The sequence below is a fragment of the Ranitomeya variabilis genome, chromosome 1, assembly GCF_051348905.1.
Source record: "Ranitomeya variabilis isolate aRanVar5 chromosome 1, aRanVar5.hap1, whole genome shotgun sequence".
Lineage (NCBI taxonomy): Eukaryota > Metazoa > Chordata > Amphibia > Anura > Dendrobatidae > Ranitomeya > Ranitomeya variabilis.
In genome coordinates, this window is record NC_135232.1 from 705,720,156 (window position 1) to 705,742,956 (window position 22,801).

At 42.4% G+C, this 22,801-nt stretch overlaps 1 protein-coding gene across 3 annotated transcripts in view; it reads left to right on the forward strand.

Moving 5' to 3' along the window:
- The window catches only part of LOC143777838 (cholesterol 24-hydroxylase-like), a 183,014-nt gene extending 161,153 nt beyond the window's left edge, over positions 1-21,861 (forward strand). For all 3 annotated transcript variants that reach the window (XM_077267342.1, XM_077267341.1, XM_077267343.1), the window contains 4 exons: positions 13,748-13,858; positions 18,147-18,235; positions 19,419-19,488; positions 21,064-21,861. In XM_077267342.1, coding sequence (XP_077123457.1) covers positions 13,748-13,858; positions 18,147-18,235; positions 19,419-19,488; positions 21,064-21,225 — 432 coding nt within the window. In that variant the 3' untranslated portion in view covers positions 21,226-21,861. The remainder of the gene's footprint in view (positions 1-13,747; positions 13,859-18,146; positions 18,236-19,418; positions 19,489-21,063) is intronic.
- Positions 21,862-22,801: the final 940 nt, after the last annotated feature.

Genomic DNA, 22,801 nt, shown 5'->3' on the forward strand with positions numbered 1-22,801 from the left:
CATGTCTTTCTCACTGCCCCTGTATGGAGGGGCTGCATTATACTATGAGGGGGGCTGCATTATATTCTATGGGGGTTACACTATATTGTATGGCGGGGCTGCATTATACTATATGTGGGCTTCATTATACTGTATCGATGACTATGGGGAATATATTATACAATATGAAGAACTATGGGGTGCATTTACTATGGGAAGTGAATTGTATGACATGGATGACGATGGCGGTGCATTATACTACAGTATATGGAGCACTATGAGGAGTGTATTATACTATATGGAGGACTGAGCAGTGTATATTTTAATATATGGAGGACTATGAGACGTGCATTATACTATATGGAGCACTATGAGCAGTGTATTATACTATATGTAGGACTGAGGAGTGTATTATACTATATGGAGGACTGAGGAGTGTATTATGCTATATAGAGGACTGAGCAGTGTATTATACTATATGGAGGACTATGAGGAGTGTATTATACTATATGGAGGACGGAGAAGTGTATAATACTATATGAAGGACAATGGGGAGTGTATTACACTATATGGAGGACTATGTGGGTGCATTATACTTCTTATATGAATCCCCATGACTTCTATGTAAGCCCCTGATGAGTATAATGGCTTTTTTCTTTTATTCATTACATAACAATGGCCGTTCGGGGGACAAATGTATACCAGGATGGGGCACCGGATAGTTACGCCACTGAGGTCACACTATACAACTTCGCAATAAAGCTATAGTGTGTGAAATGAATAGGGAAAATGTGAAATTGGGTGGAAAATATTTTGGCATGGTGGGGGGGGGGGGGCTCATGTGAAAGTTTGCATCGGGGCCCATAACTTTGTAGTTATGCCACTGGGGGTAAGGGTATGTTTCCACGGGCAGGAAACGCTGCGGATTGGATGCTGCGTTCATATGACTTGCAAAACTTATGACAAAACGTTGGCTGCTCTCCTGGCCGACATAAACCTGGAAAAGCAGCAGTGAGAAGAAACATGATCAGTATCACCTACCATCACAGCTGCACCAAAGAGAAGCAGCTCCAGCCGTCACATTAAGGGTGAGTAACCGTAATTAATTGTTTGACTAAATATACCAAGGTAATTTTCAAAGTGATCATTTTTGTGTGGCCCCCGAATGATGGTAGAAATTTCCAAATGGCCCCCGAACCGGAATAAGGTTCCCCACCCCTGATCTAGAAGATCCCTTGTGAACTGCGCCACACTTTAAAGTATTAAAAATCGGTCCGATTCTCTCGGCCAAGAGTCGCACAAGTGTTCTCCGTATGGTCATCAGTGTATAATCTGTTTGCAATGCGTTGATGCGATTTCCTCGCATCTATGTATCCGTATGACATCTGTATGCAATCTGTATGCAATGCGATTTTAATATGAGCTTTCACATACAGCAGTTCTGTAATTTACACATCGTTTTAAAATCGATTAAAAGCCGGCAAATGATCTGTCGCGCACAGTATAATCACAGGTTAAAAAAGAATAGATAAAATAGAAATATACACATAAAATACATATATACACTCACCGGCCACTTTATTAGGTACACCATGCTAGTAACGGGTTGGACCCCCTTTTGCCTTCAGAACTGCCTCAATTCTTCGTGGCATAGATTCAACAAGGTGCTGGAAGCATTCCTCAGAGATTTTGGTCCATATTGACATGATGGCATCACACAGTTGCCGCAGATTTGTCGGCTGCACATCCCAAAGATGCTCCATACAAGGCAGGATGGATCCATGCTTTCATGTTGTTTACGCCAAATTCTGACCCTACCATCCAAATGTCGCAGCAGAAATCGAGACTCATCAGACCAAGCAACGTTTTTCCAATCTTCTACTGTCCAATTTCGATGAGCTTGTACAAATTGTAGCCTCAGTTTCCTGTTCTTAGCTGAAAGGAGTGGTACCCGGTGTGGTCTTCTGCTGCTGTAGCCCATCTGCCTCAAAGTTCGACGCACTGTGCGTTCAGAGATTCTCTTAGGCCTACCTTGGTTGTAACGGGTGGCGATTTGAGTCACTGTTGCCTTTCTATCAGCTCGAACCAGTCTGCCCATTCTCCTCTGACCTCTGGCATCAACAAGGCATTTCCGCCCACAGAACTGCCGCTCACTGGATTTTTTTTCTTTTTCGGACCATTCTCTGTAAACCCTAGAGATGGTTGTGCGTGAAAATCCCAGTAGATCAGCAGTTTCTGAAATACTCAGACCAGCCCTTCTGGCACCAACAACCATGCCACGTTCAAAGGCACTCAAATCACCTTTCTTCCCCATACTGATGCTCGGTTTGAACTGCAGGAGATTGTCTTGACCATGTCTACATGCCTAAATGCACTGAGTTGCCGCCATGTGATTGGCTGATTAGAAATTAAGTGTTAACAAGAAGTTGGACAGGTGTACCTAATAAAGTGGCCAGTGAGTGTATACTGTATATACATGTCAGTAACATACACATATATATGTATTTATTTTGCACAGAAAGATAGATAGAAGAAAAGCCGGTAATTCATCTGCCGGCCTCTGTAAAATCACTGCAGAAACCGACAGGAAAGAAGACATGGTTTACATCAGAGGTGTCAAACTGCATTCCTCGAGGGCCGCCAACAGGTCATGTTTTCAGGATTTCCTTAGCATTCCACAAGGTGCTGGAATCATTCTGTGCAGGTGATTAAATTATCACCTGTGCAATACAAGGAAATCCTGAAAACATGACCTGTTGGCGGCCCTCGAGGAATGCAGTTTGACACCTCTGGTTTACATACAGTAAATACATGCAGAATAGGTAGATATATAGATGTCAGTGACCAATCCAATTAGTAGTGTGTGTGTGAAAATTATGGGACATGTATGTAATTAATAAAAGATTATTTTGGGGGAAAAAAATGACGCGGGCAATTTTCGGAACCAGCAGAGGTAAAGTCAGCACCTGGGGGCTGATATTTATAGCCTAGGAAGGGACTATGGTTATTGGCCCCCGTGGCTAAAAACATCAGCTCCCAGAAGGGCCAGAAAAGGCGCATCTCTAAGATGCGCCAATTCTGGCACTTAGCCTTGCTCATCCCACTTTTCCTTGCGGTGGCAAGAGGGGGAATAGTTGTGGGGTTGATGTAACCTTTATATTGTAAGGTGACATCAAGCCCATGGCTTAGTAATGGAGAGGTGTCAATAAGAAACCTATCCATTACTAAACCTATAGTTGTTACATGTTAAATAAAGACACAGCCAGAATAAAGTCTTTTAATGAAATAAAACACAACACAGTTTTCCCATTTTATTCTTACTCCTAATCCCATAGATTAACATTGGTCCGAGTGCTATGCGATTTTTCCTCGCACAGCACTCGTTCGTATTATAAGCTAGTGTGACTGTTCTGTCCTCACTAAATGAGGCAGGCTCATATGTAGCTATACAGTCAGCTAAACCGCTATACCGGGGTCCAATAAGGAGACTGTGGTTGAGTCTGTGCTTTATTAAACGTAGTGGTATATTGATGCGGTGAAACTGTGAACAATGATATACATGGAATCAGTACATGGTATAGAACGATACATACTACACATGATAAACGTTATGCATGACATTTAGAAGGCTAGTAACTGAACTAGGAGTACAACTGCTTAGGCTAGGCTAATATAGAGCAGGAATTATCTAGAGAAAAACATAAAGACATACCGGCAATGCAATCGCAAGGGGGATGAAGTGCAAGCGTCTTTCCTTGAGAGGCAAACTGAAGAAAGTGAAAGGAAACTGGAGGGAAATGTGGGCTGAGCTACCATAATGCATTGCAAGGGAGGAGAATCAGACATAAAAAATACATAACAGAAAAATAGAACTGTCAACATATCTCTGACCGCTAGAGGGAGCCAAAGCACTACAAATAAAGGTATGAATATATCAAGTCCTGCATACTGGCTGAGAAACTGCAAATTATGTAAACAGATAATCGGAGGTAACAAATTAGATGGCGGAGACAGAACACTCCCCGTCTGACATCAACGGATGTCACTACTCCTTTCTTCCGAAGGCAACAATAGGACCAGTTCAGATACCGGTCTGGAAAATGTCTTATGTTCATTCACTTTGGTCATCCTTAGTTCAACTTTGCGGACGTTGCCATCCTTGCTGGGGAACGTTGCGGTAACTAGACCAAGTGGCCACTGGTTCCGATGAATTTGACAGTCTTTCACAAGAACAAGGTCACCTACGTTCAAATTAGGTTTAGTAGATTGCCACTTCGTACGTGGCTGCAGGGTAGACAAATATTGTTTGCGCCACCTGTCCCAGAAGGTATTTGCAAGACTTTGTACCTGTCTCCATTGGCGCTTGTAGAGATCCTTAGCGTCGAATCCTCCTGGAGAGGCACTGGACAGTACCGTTTTCTGGGTAAGTAGAGTAGCGGGAGTCAATAACAAGGGGTCCTCAGGGTCGTTAGGAATTGGAACCAAGGGTCTTGCGTTGATTATTGGTCCTCCTGAGAGCCATGTTGTGCTTCCTAGTCGACTTGCGTCAACTGCTCTAGTTGCATGATCTGCGGGATTCTGGTCCGTGGGTATGTAATGCCACTGCTTTGGATGAACTGATCTCCGGATTCGTAGCACTCTGTTATTGACATAAACGTAGAATCGCCTGGTTTCGTTGTGGATATATCCCAGGACTACTTTGCTGTCTGAGTAGAACTTGGTCTGTGTCAGGTCGATATACATTTCGGATGCGATGAACTCAACAGCTAGGACTGCGGCACAAAGCTCTAACCTGGGTATAGTGTGCTCTGGTTGTGGTGCGAGTTTGGCCTTTCCCATAATGAAACCAATGTGGCACTGACATTTGGAGTCTACAGTTTTGAGGTAGGCAACAGCGGCAATTGCTTTGACGGAAGCATCTGCAAATACGTACAGTCTTTGGCTCTGTATCTCGGTAGATGGCACAGGGGCGTATGGTCTTGGCACATTCAGGTTGGAGAGTGCCGCTAACCAGTTCTTCCACTCTTCCCACTGGATCCTCTTATTAGGTGGCAGAGGTGCATCCCAGTCAGATGTTTCCCTAGTTAAGTCTCTTAGTAGGGCCTTGCCTTGTATACTAACAGGAGCTGCGAAACCCAAGGGATCGTACAGACTGTTGATGGTAGACAGGACGCCTCTACGTGTGAAAGGCCTTTCTTCCTGGTTGACCTGAAAGGTGAAAGTGTCTGACTGTAGATTCCAGAGAAGCCCGAGGCTGCGTTGCATTGGTGCGGGGTCTGACCCAAGTTCAAGGTCTCTGAGACCATTACATAGGTCCTGAGAAGGGAACGCTTCCATGAGTTCTTGGCTGTTTGAGGCTATTTTATGAAGCCTAAGGTTCGAGCAGGCAAGCATATCCTAGGCTCTCCTGAGAAGACTGATGGCAGTCTCATTTGAAAGCATGGCTTTCAGACAGTCGTCGACATAAAAGTCCTTTTCTATGAATCGTCTGACATCTGCTCCGTATTCTGCTTCTCCTTCCTGAGCTGACCTTTTGAGTCCGTAAATGGCGACTGCAGGGGAAGGACTGTTGCCAAAGATGTGCACTCTCATGCGATACTCTGTGACTTCTTTAGTAGGATTATTGTCTCTGTACCAGAAGAATCTTAGGAAGTTCCTGTCTCTCTCTCACAAGGAAACAATGGAACATTTGCTGGATGTCAGCGATGAAGGCAATGGAATCCTTACGGAAGCGCATAAGTACTCCCAGCAGTTTTTTATTGAGGTCTGGTCCTGTCAGTAGAACGTCATTCAGGGAGACATCATTAAATTTGGCACTGGAATCGAACACGACTCTAATCTGGCCTGGTTTCTTAGGGTGGTATACTCCGAACATGGGTAGGAACCAGCATTCTTCAGAGTCTTTGAGAGTGAGAGCTAGTTCTGCATGACAGTTTTCAAAAATCTTTGACATGAAGGAGAAAAAGTGATCTTTCATCTCTGGTTTCTTTTGCAGATTACGTTTGAGAGAGGAGAAACGTTGTAATGCCTGATTTCTGTTGTTCTGTAGACGTAGTCTGTGGGTTTTTAAAGGGAAGAGGTGCGACCCAGCTGTTGGTCTCATCTTTAACGAGTCCCTTGTCCATTACCTCTAAGAACAACTTGTCCTCTACCGACATTGCCACTTGGTTGTCCTGCTTAGTTCTCTGGAAGACTGTGCACCCTAACTGATCCTCATAGCTTCCCGACACTATACTGCTGTCGTGAGTAAAGTCTATTAAATGATTGGGCAGTTGGATGCTGTGTGGCAGTTCCCTGACATGGAACTCATTGTTACAAGGTTGAAACAGAGATGGTCGTCCTTTCTCCAATGTATTTGTCAGCATGCTTGTCACAGAAGATGGGGCGTGCATGCGTCCCAAGCATACGTTGCCAATTATGACCCATCCTAGGTCTAGCCTTTGGGCATAGGGAGCATTGTGAAGTCCATTGATATGACGTCTCACTTTATGAACCTGCAGGATATCTCTCCCCAACAGCAGAATTATCTGGGCCTGATGGTCGAGTTCCGGTATAAGGTGTGCTATTCGCTTTAAGTGAGCGTGATGGATTGCTACATCTGGTGTAGGGATTTCAGATCTGTTGTCTGGGATCTGGTTACATTCGATGATCGTAGGTAGTGGTAGGCAGAATTGACCGTCTAATGACTCGATTTGGTAGTCTGTAGCTTTCCTGCCTGCTGTTGTCACAGTACCTGCACATGTCTTTAATGAGTAGGGAGTGCTTGGCCCTTTGATGTTGAATAGGTCAAAGAACGTTGATCTAGCCAAGGATCGATTACTTTGATCATCCAAGATAGCATACAGTATCACAGCTTGGTCTCTATGGCCCTTCGGGTATACTCTGACGAGGCATATTTTTGAACAGGACCTACTGTCTATTGTCCCTTTGCAGACCTCGGTACGTTGTGAAGTGATCTCTGGCGTAGCTGTATCAGTGTTCCTTTCCTCCCCGCCATGCTCACTGTCAGCTGGCGTGTTTTGTGTACTCCATGGAGCCGGGCCAGGGTGTAGAGCGGTGTTATGATCTGTGGTGCCACATTCTGTGCATTTTACACTGACCTTGCAGTCCTTGGCGAGATGAGTTGTGGATGAGCAGCACTTGTAGCAGATATCGTTTTCTTTCAGGAAGCTTCTGCGATCTGGCATAGATTTTCCTCTGAAGGCTCTGCATTTCAGGAGAGGATGAGGCTTCTGATGAAGTGGGCACTGCTTGTCAGGGTCCTGCACCTTTGTCTCTGATTGGGAGCAGCCAGCAGACCTGTAATTAGAACCTGGAGAAGAAACATAAGTCTTGTGTACTGCCACAGATGTTCTGCGTGGATTTGCAGGTGGTGATGGTGTGGCATATGGCATTGCAAAGTCAAAGCTGGGATCGTTTCTAATTCTCGCTTGTTGGTGTATGAAGTCTACAAAAACGGAGAAGGGAGGGAATGGAACGCTGTGTTTGTATTTGTACGTGGAACCATGTGTGAGCCACCTCTCCTGTAGATTGTAGGGCAACTTCTGGACTATAGGGTTAACACCTCTGGCTGTGTCGAGAAATGCAAGTCCCTGTAGGTCGTCCTCGTATTTGGCAACTTGGACTTCCTTTAGTAGGTCGCTTAGCTCTCTAAGTTTCTGGAGACCTTTGTTAGATATTTTAGGAAAGTCATCGATTCTTTTGAACAAGGCTCTTTCTATTACTTCTGCTGAGCCTTAACACTCATCCAGCCTCTTCCAGATCTCTTTGAGGCCGGTCTCAGGGCGGTTTATATTAATGTCTCTGATTCTTACTGCGTGTTTGACTGACTCTTCTCCCAGGTATTTGACTAACAGGTCTATCTCTTCCCTGTGTTGTAGCCCCAAGTCTCTAATGACATTTTGGAAGGAAGCTTTCCAAGCTCTGTAACCTTCAGCTTGGTCAGTGAATTTTATGAGTCCCTTGGCAACCAGTTCACGTCGTGTGAAGAACTTGGCAAATTCTGTCGTGAACCGGTTGTCAGTGGAGTACACTGGTGATGGATCGCCCTGATAGTGATGTGAGGTGCGTTCGTACCTGTTAGTGTCCTCAGGGTGGTGCCAGCCGGTGTCGTATTGCTTTGGCCTGACGTACGGTGTGTCAGCAGGATGATCCATGTTGGTTACCTGGTGAGGGGCAAGGTAGTCATTAGCAGAGTTGTTTTGCCTCACATTTTCGAGTTTGTTTCTGTCCTGGAGGCGAGCCTCATGACGACTTTCGCTCCCTTCGCTGGAGATGTCGTATTCTTGTTTTGATACTGGTTCAGGATTATAGTTTAGATCAGGAAGTTCATTAACATACTGAGATGTGCGTTGTGGTGAGTCTTGTAGTGGAAACTCCAGACTCGACATACTGCTTTGGCTATGCAGCTTTTGGTTTTGTACGGCTTCTAGTGATTCTGCTTCAGCGAGGGCTGCGGCAGCTTCCCTTTTTGCTGCTAGGCTTTCTAAGGCGGCATCCACATGTGCCTTCTCTAACTGCGTCCTTCTCTCTTGGTCGGCTCTCTCATGATCTATGCGTGCCTTTTCTAACTGCATCCTTCTCTCTTGGTCGGCTCTCTCATGATCTATGCGTGCTCTCTCTAAGCGTGACCTTCTCTCTTCATCATCTAGGCGTGCTTTTAAGTTGCATCTCTTGGTCAGCAAAGCTCGCTCGTATTTTGGCGGCTTCAGCATTTGCGCGGGCAATGGCGACCGCGCTGCTGATGGATGTTGTCTTTGAGGAGACGGAAGTAACAGATATTATTCTATGCGATTTGTGAGACATGGTGTCTTGGGAAAGTGCTTGGCTGTGCAGAGATTGCTGTAGCTGTATTTAGTCTCTGAGTAGCCGGTGACTTGAATCCCACTAGTTGGATTGTTGCCGTTTCACTGTTCTGTCCTCACTAAATGAGGCAGGCTCATATGTAGCTATACAGTCAGCTAAACCGCTATACCGGGGTCCAATAAGGAGACTGTGGTTGAGTCTGTTCTTTATTAAACGTAGTGGTATATTGATGCGGTGAAACTGTGAACAATGATATACATGGAATCAGTACATGGTATAGAACGATACATACTACACATGATAAACGTTATGCATGACATTTAGAAGGCTAGTAATTGAACTAGGAGTACAACTGGTTAGGCTAGGCTAATATAGAGCAGGAATTATCTAGAGAAAAACATAAAGACATACCGGCAATGCAATCGCAAGGGGGATGAAGTGCAAGCGTCTTTCCTTGAGAGGCAAACTGAAGAAAGTGAAAGGAAACTGGAGGGAAATGTGGGCTGAGCTACCATAATGCATTGCAAAGGAGGAGGAGAATCAGACATAAAAAATACATAACAGAAAAATAGAACTATCAACATATCTCTGACCGCTAGAGGGAGCCAAAGCACTACAAATAAAGGTATGAATATATCAAGTCCTGCATACTGGCTGAGAAACTGCAAATTATGCAAACAGATAATCGGAGGTAACAAATTAGATGGCGGAGACAGAACAGTGACGCCGGCCTTAGTGATATTATCTTCCAAGGAGCTGAGATTATCAGACATTTTTTTTCAGGAGATTGTTATGCTCTGGATCATTGACAAATTTGCAGAGATCAGTTTTGACATTGTCTATGTCACATTTAAGTTCCTTGAGGCGTGTTTCCTCATGTGATGTAATGAGACCCATCAATTTAAGGGAGCATTCAGACAGGATTACATTTCACTCAGACATAAAGCCAGGAGACCTAGATATTTCTGTCACGCCTTCTAACCTTATGTACTACCTCATTCAGGACAGCGTGCCTGTGTTGCATGTTTTCCAAACTTTGGTAGAGAAGGATTTAAGACAGTTTTACACTCTCATGTACGGAACAGTGGTGAGAAATATCATTTTGACAAACAGTTGTTTGATGCTGTGAAGGACGTGCAAACTTGCCCTAATTTGACCATTCGCCAGTCAGATAAGGGTGGATCTGTGGTGGTTCTAGAAGCCGACCTATACTGTTCACTATTTTTTTTCTATTCTCAATGACAGCAACACTTATTTTCCTTTAAGGTCAGATCCTACCACCACTTTCAGATTCAATCTTACACAGTGTCTTAATGAGGGAATGAGATTGAAGGTTTTGAATTCTAAACTATTTAATTGGCTCAATCCAGATTTTCCTGTTATTCCTGTGATCCATGGTTTTGCCCAAAATTCATAAGAATCTTTTTCCATCACCCTTAACACCCATAATTTCTGGGATTGACTCACTTAACAAAAACCTTAGAGCATGGCTTGATGGATATCTTCAACCCCTTATTTGCAAGACTACTGTTTTTTTTTAAGGACTCTTCCACTAAAGGTTTTTGAAACATTGAAATGGGTGGATGGATTTTTTTTGCAGCATGCAATGTTGTAAACCTATACTCCTCTATTCCTCATGCCACACCTATGACAGCAGTACAATTTCATTTGTATAAATACAGTGCGTATACTACACATTTGAAACGGTTTATTCTACTGTCACTTGATTACCTTTTGAAACATAACTATTTCATGTTCATCAAAATTTTTTCTACAGACATTTGGAGCCCCGATGGGGTCTAAATTTTCTCCTTCTTTGGCAATACTCTATATGGCCTGGTGAGAGGAAATTAACATCTTCACCAATAACAACCCTTTCATTTCACACCTGGTATGGTATGTGGATGACGTCCTTCTAGTCTGGAAAGGTGATGCCTACACTTATTCTGAATTAAGGGTAGAGTAACTCCGGGTGGGCCCCTGTGAGCTGTGGGCCCAGGGCAACCGCACCCTCTTCCCCCCTGGTAGCTACTTTACTGACTCTACCCTTAATTATATCAGCATGCACAGCCCGCCGATATAGCTAAGCTCCATTCTCCGTTGTAGAGCTGGGAGACACGATCTCCCTGCACTACTATAGACACAAAATCTCAAGGCAGGGTATACATTTAAATGAAAAAAATACAGTATATAGTCAAAACCATAAAAAGGAAAATTCATAATCAAATAGAGGTACAACATGGTTTTGTGCTGTAGACTAATAATAAGTCACAAATATGGCCACATAATGATTACCTGTGATAAGTGTAGATGACGTCCCCTGGATGCGCCCTGCCCCAGGAAACCACTGTTTATAAGACAAGAAATCCCACTTATTAAACCTGACAGGGCACACCTGTGAAGTGAAAACCATTCCCGGTGACTACCTCTTGAAGCTCATCAAGAGAATGCCAAGAGTGTGCAAAGCAGTCATCAAAGCAAAAGGTGGCTACTTTGAAGATCCTAGAATATAAGACATAATTTCAGTTGTTTCACATTTTTTGTTAAGTATATAATTCCACATGTGTTAATTCATAGTTTTGATGCCTTCAGTGTGAATTTACAATTTTCACAGTCATAAAAATACAGAAAAATCTTTAAATGAGAAGGTGTGTCCAAACTTTTGGTCTGTACTGTATATATATATATATATATATATATATATATATATATATATATATATATATAATAGATGGTGGCCTGATTCTAACGTATCGGGTATTCTAGAATATGTAGGTAGTATATAGCACAGGCTACGTACTATATTGCACAGTGACGTAGTATATAACACAACCGACGTAGTATATAACATAGCTACGTAGTATATAACAGAGCTCCGTAGTATGTAACACAGCGTACGTAGTATATAGCAGAGCTACGTAGTATATAACACAGCCACGTAGTATATAACATAGCCACGTAGTGTATTGCACAGGTATGTAGTATATTGGTCAGCCACGTAGTATATAGCAGAGCCACGTAGTATATAACATAGCCACATAGTATATTGTAGAGCCACATAGTATATTGCACAGCCACGTATTATATAACAGAGCCACGTAGTATATTGCACAGTTGACGTAGTATATAACAGAACCGACACAGCCACATAGTATATTGCACAGCTACGTAGTATATAACACAGAGCACGTAGTATATTGCACAGCCACGTAGTATATTGCACAGTCAAATTGTATATTGCCCAGCTACATAGTATATAGCACAGAGATGTAGTATATAACAGAGCGCATGCAGTATGTAACACAGCCCACGTAGTATATAGCAATGTGGGCACTATATGCGTGGTTAAAAAAAACTTAAAATAAAAAATAAACATATACTCACCTTCCGAAGGCCCCTTGAAGTCCTGGCGCCTGTGTTCGGTGCACGCGGCAGCTTCCGGTCCCAGGGTTGGTATGAGCGCAGGACCTGTGATGACGTCGCGGTCACATGACCGTGACGTCATGGCAGGTCCTTCTCGCATAGCATCTTTGGCACCGGAACCTGCCGCTTGCACTGCCGAGGACAGCGCGCGACGTCGGAAGGTGAGAATAACCTTTTTTTTTATTATTATTATTATTTGTAACATTAGATCTTTTTACTATTGATGCTGCATATGCAGCATCAATAGTAAAAAGTTGGTCACACAGGGTTAATAGCTGCGTTTATGGATTGCATTACACCGCTGTCCATTAACGCTGGCATTAACCCTGTGTGAGCTCTCAGCGCTGACTGCAGGGCAGTAAAGCAGCGGCCATTTCGCTGCCAGACTATGGCCGTCGCTGATTGGTCGTGATACAACACATGTAGTTTATTGCATTTTTGCCATGTATGCCAACTGCGATATATAGGGTACACCACCGGTAAATGAAAGAAAAGGAGAGCTGAACATCTTACCAATTTGGACAATGGCAATGCTGGTTACTCTGGAGAGGCTAAGCATTTTGTCACAGTTCACACAAAAGACATTTCTAGCCTTTCTTTTTTGGGGCTTGAAAAGGTTAATCAACCCATCCGAGGGGGGAATTGGAAAAAAACAGCTAGCTCTCAGGGTTACTGGATACGCACACTGAACACTAAGCATCCTACAGGTTAAATTATAGGAACAACCTTTTTTAATTTCTTAATTTTTAACTTTTGGTTGCATGGCAAACAATACATTCATAATTTTTGGACATTACTTATTTTGATTTAGGAATGATTTTGTTTCCCATTTTTACAACTTGTGTTTTTATATTTATTTATTTTTCTAGGGTTTTTCCATATTTTCTGTGATGTGATTTATTTTTTCTCTCTCTCTCATTATAAAAGTTCAGGCAGTGCACATTGTTTGCACGGTCACCAATGCATCTGTGGTTTGTGACTTTGTTTATATCTTTTGATCTGGAAATGATTTTGTTACCAATTTTTGTGCACTTCATTGCATGCATTGCATTTATTCTATTACCATCCTGTGTGTTCCTCTCTTCTCTCCAGCCACAGGTTCCAACTTATGGGGCGTTGACTTTGTTCTAACCTATTGTAATAGTCCTTATGTTTAGACAATGTATATATATTGGATTGTTACACTTATGCCTCAGTTAGCTTATGACTAAGGATGTATATACACCTGAAACACGTCAGGTACAAGGCCTCGCCTTTTAATGTTTTAGCTACATTTGAACAAAGATTTAATTTTGTCACTTGATGGTTGTGCCAGAATCTTTCCCCATTTTTCGTCAATCTATATTCATATTAATGGTGCTATATAAATAATAATAATAATATTCCCATACAAGTAATGGATAAGGTGAGTTTTTTTACAAGTGGGGTGTGTTCTTTTTGCTATATGAGACACTGATGAATAAAAGGATAAATCTTGTAGAGGAGGACATTGCAGCTTGTAAAGAGTTTATATGAGTCTTTCATTACATTGCTTCTTTAGATTTTAAAAGAATCCTTGAGGTTGTACCCACCAGCGCCAGGAACATCAAGGCTTTCAGGAGAGGAAATTGTTGTTGAAGGAGTGAGAATTCCTGCTGGATCTAATGTAATGGTAAGAGAGAAACATTAAAGTGTACAGTTTCTAACTTAAAAAAAAAAACTTTACACATGCCATATTACATATTTAGGGTACAAACAGAGGCAATACTTAGTGCTTGTCCTAATATCTCAATTTGTATACTGTCACGAATCCTCAGCTCAGTGAGTGATTGCTATGCTGTTCTATGGAAACTGTTTTGCTGAGTTGACTGTGTCTTAATTGACAGCTTGGCTGTCCAATCCTGTGATGAGCTTGTTGAGCTGTCGGTGCATTGATTGACAGCTCAGTTGTCCGATCTCTGACTGGGAGGTGTGGGACTTTCTCCAGGTGTTCTGTGTTTCTGGTGATTGCCCAACTACTTAACTGAGCTGTCTGCCCCTGATTCCTGCCAAACGTAGTTTGTGCTTCTTGGTGAGTGTTAGGGAGCTGTCACACAGACAGCTCTCTCCAGCGACCAACGATCAGGGGAACGACTTCGGCATAGTTGAAACTGTCTTCAACGATGCCGAAGTCCCCCTGCAGCACCCGGGTAACCAGGGTAAACATCGGGTTACTAAGCGCAGGGCCGCGCTTAGTAACCCGATGTTTACCCTGGTTACCAGCGTAAATGTAAAAAAAAAACAAACACTACATACTCACCATCTGTTGCCCGTCAGGTCCCTTGGCGTCTGCTTCCTGCTCTGACTGAGCCGCCGTACAGTGAGAGCAGAGCGCAGCGGTGACGTCACTGCTGTGCTCTCACTTTGCGGCGCCCAGTCAGAGCAGGAAGCAGACGCCAAGGGACCTGACGGGCAACAGATGGTGAGTATGTAGTGTTTGTTTTTTTTTACATTTACGCTGATAACCAGGGTAAGCGGCCCTGCGCTTAGTAACCCGATGTTTACCCTGGTTACCAGTGAAGACATCGCTGGATCGGTGTCACACACACCGATTCAGCGATGTCAGCGGGACCTCAACGACCAAAAAAAGGTCCAGGCCATTCTGACACGACCAGCGATCTCGCAGCAGGGGCCTGATCGCTGGTACGTGTCACACATAGCGAGATCGCTACTGAGGTCGCTGTTGCATCACAAAACTTGTGACTCAGCAGCGATCTCGCTAGCGATCTCGCTATGTGAGACGGGGCCTTTAGCCTGATTCTGTTTTCTCTGAGTTCTGGTCTGCTGCCTGACCCTTTTGACCGTGTTCTGATTATCCCTTTGTTTTGTCCTTTGGCTTTTGATCTGCTATCTCTTGTTGTTGACCCTGGTGTGACCTGACAGATGCCTCTGTATTTTCACTTGGCTATCTACGTACTCTCTTGGTATTGACCCCAGAACATCTGACTCTTCTGCCCCACAGTCTATCTGTGAGTAGTGACTAGCTTCACACATACCTAATTTACAATCAAAGCTAGGTAAAAATGGCCTTTTGAGATGTCCTAGATGTAGCAAGAATACTATCTAAATGTGTTTAAGGGTTTGTCCCTTTCCATCTTGGCCAGTTTCCATTTTTGGGCTGTTATTTTTTTCTCCTTTATTTCCAAGATGCATTTTTTTTTCATTTTTCCATAGCTTCCCATACAGATACACCCCACTGGGATCGTTCCACTTAAATTACAATAAAAACATTTCAAATACACAACAAAATGCTGAAAAATACCTTAATAAAGAATACTCACCTTAGTGGTGCACCTTTTCCAGTGCTTCCTACAACCCCTTTTATAGACCATAAATACTGTGAGGCAGTAACTGGCGTCATATACGAGGGTCGCTATGTGTCCCCCAGGATGCGTACAGAAGAGTAATGAGGCCGCGGGAGTGCATTGCAGTCACAGGCATAACTGTGATTGCAATGCAAAATAAAAGTAAGTGTTGGTCTTGGACAAGCTATTTGTCCAAGGAAGATTTAGAACAACCTGCCATGGGCTTTTATTTTTTAAACGGACTACAGGATGGTAGTGGGGCGGTCCGTTTCCTCCCGGCCGGATCTTCTATGTGGCCTACGACCACAGGTTCCTTATAAAAAACCTGCAATATAGGGTTTGATGTGTCAGTTTTGGTTTTGCAAGTGTGCAGAGCAGGAAGCTCTGCAGAGCTCAAACTGTGTGAGGCAACACAGAGCCTAGCTGAGCCAAAAGGCCTGGCACCCTGTTGTGAATTTGCTTTTTGCTCCCTCTAGTGGTTACTAGTTTTTTGACTCTGGTTTTTCTGTCATTCCTTTTATCCGCACCTGGGTCGTTAGTTAGGGGTGTTGCTATATAAGCTCCCTGGACCTTCAGTTCAATGCCTGGCAACGTAGTTATCAGAGCTAGTCTGCTGTGCTCTTGTCTACTGATCCTGGTTCCAGTTATATCAGCTAAGTCTGCCTTTTGCTTTTTGCTATTTGTTTTGGTTTTGTATTTTTGTCCAGCTTGTTCCAAATCTATATCCTGACCTTTGCTGGAAGCTCTAGGGGGCTGGTGTTCTCCCCCCGGACCGTTAGACGGTTCGGGGGTTCTTGAATTTCCAGTGTGGATTTTGATAGGGTTTTTGTTGACCATATAAGTTACCTTTCTTTATTCTGCTATCAGTAAGCGGGCCTCTCTGTGCTAAACCTGGTTCATTTCTGTGTTTGTCATTTCCTCTTACCTCACCGTCATTATTTGTGGGGGGCTTCTATCCAGCTTTGGGGTCCCCTTCTCTGGAGGCAAGAAAGGTCTTTGTTTTCCTCTACTAGGGGTAGCTAGATTCTCCGGCTGGCGCGTGTCATCTAGAATCAACGTAGGAATGATCCCCGGCTACTTCTAGTGTTGGCGTTAGGAGTAGATATATGGTCAACCCAGTTACCACTGCCCTATGAGCTGGATTTTTGTATTCTGCAGACTTCCACGTTCCTCTGAGACCCTCGCCATTGGGGTCATAACAGCACCCCTCAGTGCACACAGCGGTGCAGTCGCCCATGGTAACCGGTTACGGACAATCTTGTTTCCTGGCTGCGATCTGGAGGATCCTATTTACTTTCTGTTTGTCAGTACGCTGGCCATTAGGGTATGTGCACACGTCAGGATTTCTTGCAGAAATTTCCTGAAGAAAACCGGAAATTTTCTGCAAGAAATCCGCATTTTTTTTTTGCGTTTTTTTTTTGCGTTTTTTTTAGCATTTTGCAAGCGAAATTAGCTTGCAGAATGCTAAAGTTTTCCAAGCGATCTGTAGCATCGCTTGGAAAACTGACTGACAGTTTGGTCACACTTGTCAAACGTAGTGTTTGACAAGTGTGACTAACTTTTTACTATAGATGCTGCCTATGCAGCATCAATAGTAAAAGATAGAATGTTTAAAAATAATAAAAAAAATTAAAAAAATGGTTATACTCACCTGCAGATAGCCGATCTCCTCAGCGGCGTTCGTTCCTATAGATGGTGTGTGTGCGCAGGACCTTCGATGAAGTCGCGGTCACGTGAGCGGTCAAATGAGCGGTCACGCGACCAATCACAAGCCGCAAAGTCATCGCAGGTCCTTCACATCACCATCTATAGGAACCGAAGTGGCAGCATGCAGCGCTGACAGGTGGGAAGACTCCAGGAGGCCATCGAAGGTGAGTATATGACTATTTTTTATTTTAATTCTTTTTTTTTACCAATTATACGGTGCCCAGTCCGTAGAGGAGAGTCTCCTCTCCTCCACCCTGGGTACCAACCGCACATAATCTGCTTACTTCCCGCATGGTGTGCACAGCCCCGTGTGGGAAGTAAGCAGATCAATGCATTCCTAGGTGTGCGGAACCCCTCAATTCCGCAAATTTAATGAACATGTTGCTTTTTTTTCCGCGATGCAATTTTTTCGCGGAAAAAAATGCAACATTTGCACAAGAAATGCGGAATACACTTAAAATAATGGGAGGCATATGTAAGCGTTTTTTTTGCGTTTTTATCACGTTTTTATAGCGAAAAAACACGAAAAAAACGCGAAAAATATTGTACGTGTGCACATGGCCTTAAAAGAGACTTTGCTTTTTAACTTTCCTGGGTCACTGCCTGTCTGTCACACTGCACCAACTCCGCTGCATTACAATACAGATGATACAATGAGGGATAGTGATAATAAAGTGGCATTCTCTTTCTGTTCTGTGGTCTTCCTTTGTGAGGGGTGCCCTTAATTTTGGAAATCAGTGGGTGTCATCTTACAAATCCCCACAAATATAATTTTTCCTGTCTCCCAGGCATTTTAGAAATTAATGTTTATGGATTCCCTTTTATGCAGTGAGTTTCACTAATACTAATCACTGCTAATTAAAATAAATGTGGGGAATGGTATGATATAATAAAATCTTTTCTTTGTAGTTTAACACATATATCATGTGTCGGATGGAGAAATATTTTAAAGATCCTTTACACTTCGACCCTGATAGATTCCATCCTGATGCCCCTAGGTAAGTGTGGATCCATAATAAAATATATATTTTCATCTTAAAGGGAATGTGTCCTCAGAAGGTGACCTATTGCTTACAATCTCATTTTTGTTAAACTTTCTAAATTATTTAGTTTTTTTTAATTTTGTTATATAAAAAAATACTGAAATCTTGTAATACTCGTTCTGAGCCTTCTAATAGACTGACACGTCCTGCTTTGTAGACCTCACTTTCCGCAGTCATCTCATTAACATCACCTCTATAAACAGCATATAATGTGTGATCTAACATTACGCGAGATAACACAGGATCCACCATTCACAATAGGTGATGTCACAGCACACCTCCTCCTCCTGTACAATGACTGATAACACCTCTATATACAGTAGATAACACAGGAACCACCATTCACAATAGGTGATATCACAGCTCACCTCCTCCTCCTGTACAATGACTGATGATAACACCTCTATATAGAGTAGATAACACAGGATCCACCATTCACAATAGGTGATATCACAGCTCACCTCCTCCTCCTGTACAATGACTGATAACACCTCTATATAGAGTAGATAACACAGGATCCACCATTCACAATAGGTGATGTTACAGCTCACCTCCTCCTCCTGTACAATGACTGATAACACCTCTATATACAGTAGATAACACAGGAACCACCATTCACAATATGTGATGTCACAGCTCACCTCCTCCTCTTGTACAATGACTGATAACACCTCTATATAGAGTAGATAACACAGGATCCACCATTCACAATAGGTGATGTCACAGCTCACCTCCTCCTCCTGTACAATGACTGATAACACCTCTATATACAATAGATAACACAGGATCCACCATTCACAGTAGGGGATATCACAGCTCACCTCCTCCTCCTGTACAATGAATGATAACAGCTCCATATACAGTAGGTAACTCAGGATCCACTATTCACAATAGGTAATGTCACAGCTCACCACCTCCTCCTGTACAATGACTGATAACACCTCTATATACAGTAGATAGCACAGGATCCACCATAATAAGTGATGTCACAGCTCACCATCCCTTGTTGTTCACTTGACCCAATTTTAAATAAGTAAATGTGTTTCTTCTTTATTGTGCATTAAAGGTAGAATTTATCATTATTTATTGCTCTGGCATGCAGTGGATAGTTCTTCTTTACTTTCTTTTACACTATCAGGCCAAATGCAAACACTTACTTTCCGTTTTCTCTTGGGCCACGAACCTGTATTGGACAAGTATTTTCACAGGTAAGTAGCTTCCAAAAAAGAATAATTCAGGAACTCGTAACGTTGCTGTCCTTTTTTTATTTTTAATGGGAAACTGAATATTTTAAAACCTAATAACTATTATTGCTTTGTGTAGAAATTTGTCTTCTATTTTCTAAATACTTCTATTATTTCTATTTACATACAGTGAGAGCAGAAAAGAAGCCTGCACTCTGATTTATTTACCAAATGTAGATAAGGATTTCCTTTATCTCCCTGCTGTGGAGTTTGCCCACATCGAAGCCAAAGACCGAGGTTAAAATTGACGACAAACACTAAGCAAACAATCGTTAGGCTTCTTTTACACATACCGTTGTTTTGAAGCCCATTTTTGCCTCCCCAATAGATTTCTATGGGGCCGCAAAAACGGGCCGCAATAATTTCACAGTGTGCCGTGCGCCGTATGGCCATGAGGGCCGTATTTATGGCAGTGAAAAAAGATTGAGCCTGCTCAATCTTTTTCACGGCTTATGGACAGCTTGTTTTTGCGGTGCACCGTGACTTTTGCGGAACGCCGTTTTTTTCCAAAACTATTTCCATAGTATTGGAAACCCGAAAAACAGCGATCTGCAAGTTTTTTGCCGTACTTTATTGCGGCAGACCGTGAAAATTGCGACGATATGGCCCGCAAAAAAGGCCCGCAATAACGGGCCGCAAAAAAAACGGTATGTGTAAAAGAAGCCTTACTGTTGAATTTGCGCATTTTCATACATTTCAAGGGGACACAGTGTAGAATTCATATAATTTGGGGTCACAGTGTGTATTATACCTATAGTCAGTGGGCAGGATCACAGTGTCTAATTCATATAATAAAGGGTCATGGTGTATAATATACCTATAGGCAGGGAGCACAATGTATATTATACCTTTAGTCATGGGGCATAGTGTAGAATTCATATACTCAGGGGTCATAGTGTATGATTCATATAATAAAGAGTCTCACAGTGTATAATATGCCTAAAGTCAGCTGGCACATTGTATATTATCCCTATAGTTAGGAGGCACAGTGTATATTATACCTATAGTCGGGGGCACAGTGTATATTATACCTATAGTCAGGGGCACAGTGTATATTATTCCTATAGTCAGGAGGCACAGTGTATAATATACCTATAGTCAGAGGCACAGCATATATTATACCCATAGTTTGGAGGCACAGTGTATAATATATCTAAAGTCAGGGGCACAGTGTATATTATACCTATAGTCAGGAGGCACAGTGTATATTATACCTATAGTCGGGGGCACAGCGTATATTATACCTATAGTCAGGGGGCACAGTATAGAGTATACCTATAGTCAGGGGGCACAGTATTAGCTTAGAGTAAAAAATGCGAGATTTTAGAATTTACAGTTTTTACTCTGAGCCCACTGTGATGACACCTGCAGTTCTGTAGAGATCACTTTTCAGCAGCCGCCTCTATCATCACTGGCAGGACGACCACCTTCTATATGTGGATAACTGTTCGCAGTAGATGGTCATTGGCTTATGAAAATACTGAAAGGATCAGTGAGGAATCAGCAAATCAGTGATATTTTTATGTTCTCTCCGGACAGATGGAGGCAAAAGTCATCATGGTCAAATTCTTGCAGAGATTTGATTTTGAGTTGGTAGAAGGTCAAAGCTTTAAGTTTTTTGATACCGGTACCTTGCGCCCCTTGGACGGTGTGATCTGCCGACTGAGACCCCGAACAAATTTCAAGACCGCAAAGAAATAAAAATTCCGTCTCTGAAGAACATCTGGACTAGTCCTCATTCAGACCAGTGTAAAAATTCTGCACTTTTTTCGATGCTGGGTCACTTCCATCACTGCCAAATATAATATTTTTATTTTAAAGCTATATCAGCCAGCAGAATAAAGTATCTTGTTTTTTATACGGCATGGTATAATGCATACATTTAAAACCCTCAAAAAAACTCTCATCCTGCAAAAACAAGCTCTCATAAAGCTATGTCAAAGACTCAAAGGTTGACTATGGTTAGGTGCCGGAGACTCCCTTTAAACTCTCCTGTTTTGCCAAAGGCAATCTCACAAACAGTTTAGAGGAAATTTCGCAACTTGCCTCTGTGGAAATTTTGCTGCTGAAAGAAAATAGGGCGAAAAGAAAACACCAGCATAAAAGTAATAAAAATCCCAAATGCAGACTCCCATTTTTCAGCACTCGTGTGAATGAGGCTTTTCCTTGGAATACTTGTAAAATGTTTATACAAAAAAGTAGGTAAAAGCAATAAGTAATGTAAAAAGATAAAAGTCAAAATTTTGAATGGTTTTTTTTTTCAATTTGTTAATGTTTTTATTGAGCAGAGTAAGAATGACTCTGACAATTTTACCAATAAAGCTTGTATTATTAATACAGAAATGCATAGAGCCTTGATTACTCTTATGGTGGCCATACACATTAGATTAAAGGGTAACTACCAAGTTATACCTTATTTATAAATTCGGGTTCACTTGCTGATACCTAGGACCCACATAAGTCTTAGGAACCGTCTCTGAAGACCTATTTGAATAGAGTTATTGGCACTCATATGTGGCCATCGGTCCATTCAAATGGGCGACCTTAGAGGTTTTGAACAGCAAGTTATCATTTATCCTGTGGCTAAGTACCATAATAACTTTTATAGATGGAAATAACCCTTTAATGCCAATTAAGCCAGATCTTGATGTGACAAGTAGATCATCTAATGGGGGAATCTTCCAGTGGCATACAGTCATGGCCAAAAGTATTGACACCCCTGCAATTCTGCCAGATAATACTCAGTTTCTTTCTGAAAATGATTGCAAACACAAATTCTTTGGTATTATTATCTTCATTTAATTTGTCTTAAATGAAAAAACACAAAAAGAATTGTCCTAAATCCAAATTGGATATAATTCCACACAAAACATGAAAAAGGGGGTGGACAAAAGTATTGGCACCATTTGAAAAATCATGTGATGCTTCTCTAATTTGTGTAATTAACAGCACCTGTAACTTACCTGTGGCACCTAACAGGTGTTGGCAATAACAAAATCACACTTGCAGCCAGTTGACATGGATTAAAGTTGACTCAACCTCTGTCCTGTGATCTTGTGTGTACCACATTGAGCATGGAGAAAAGAAAGAAGACCAAAGAACTGTCTGAGGACTTGAGAAACCAAATTGTGAGAAAGCATGAGCAATCTCAAGGCTACAAGTCCATCTCCAAAGACCTGAATGTTCCTGTGTCTACCGTGTGCAGTGTCATCAAGAAGTTTAAAGCCCATGGCACTGTGGCTAACCTCCCTAGATGTGGACGGAAAAGAAAAATTGA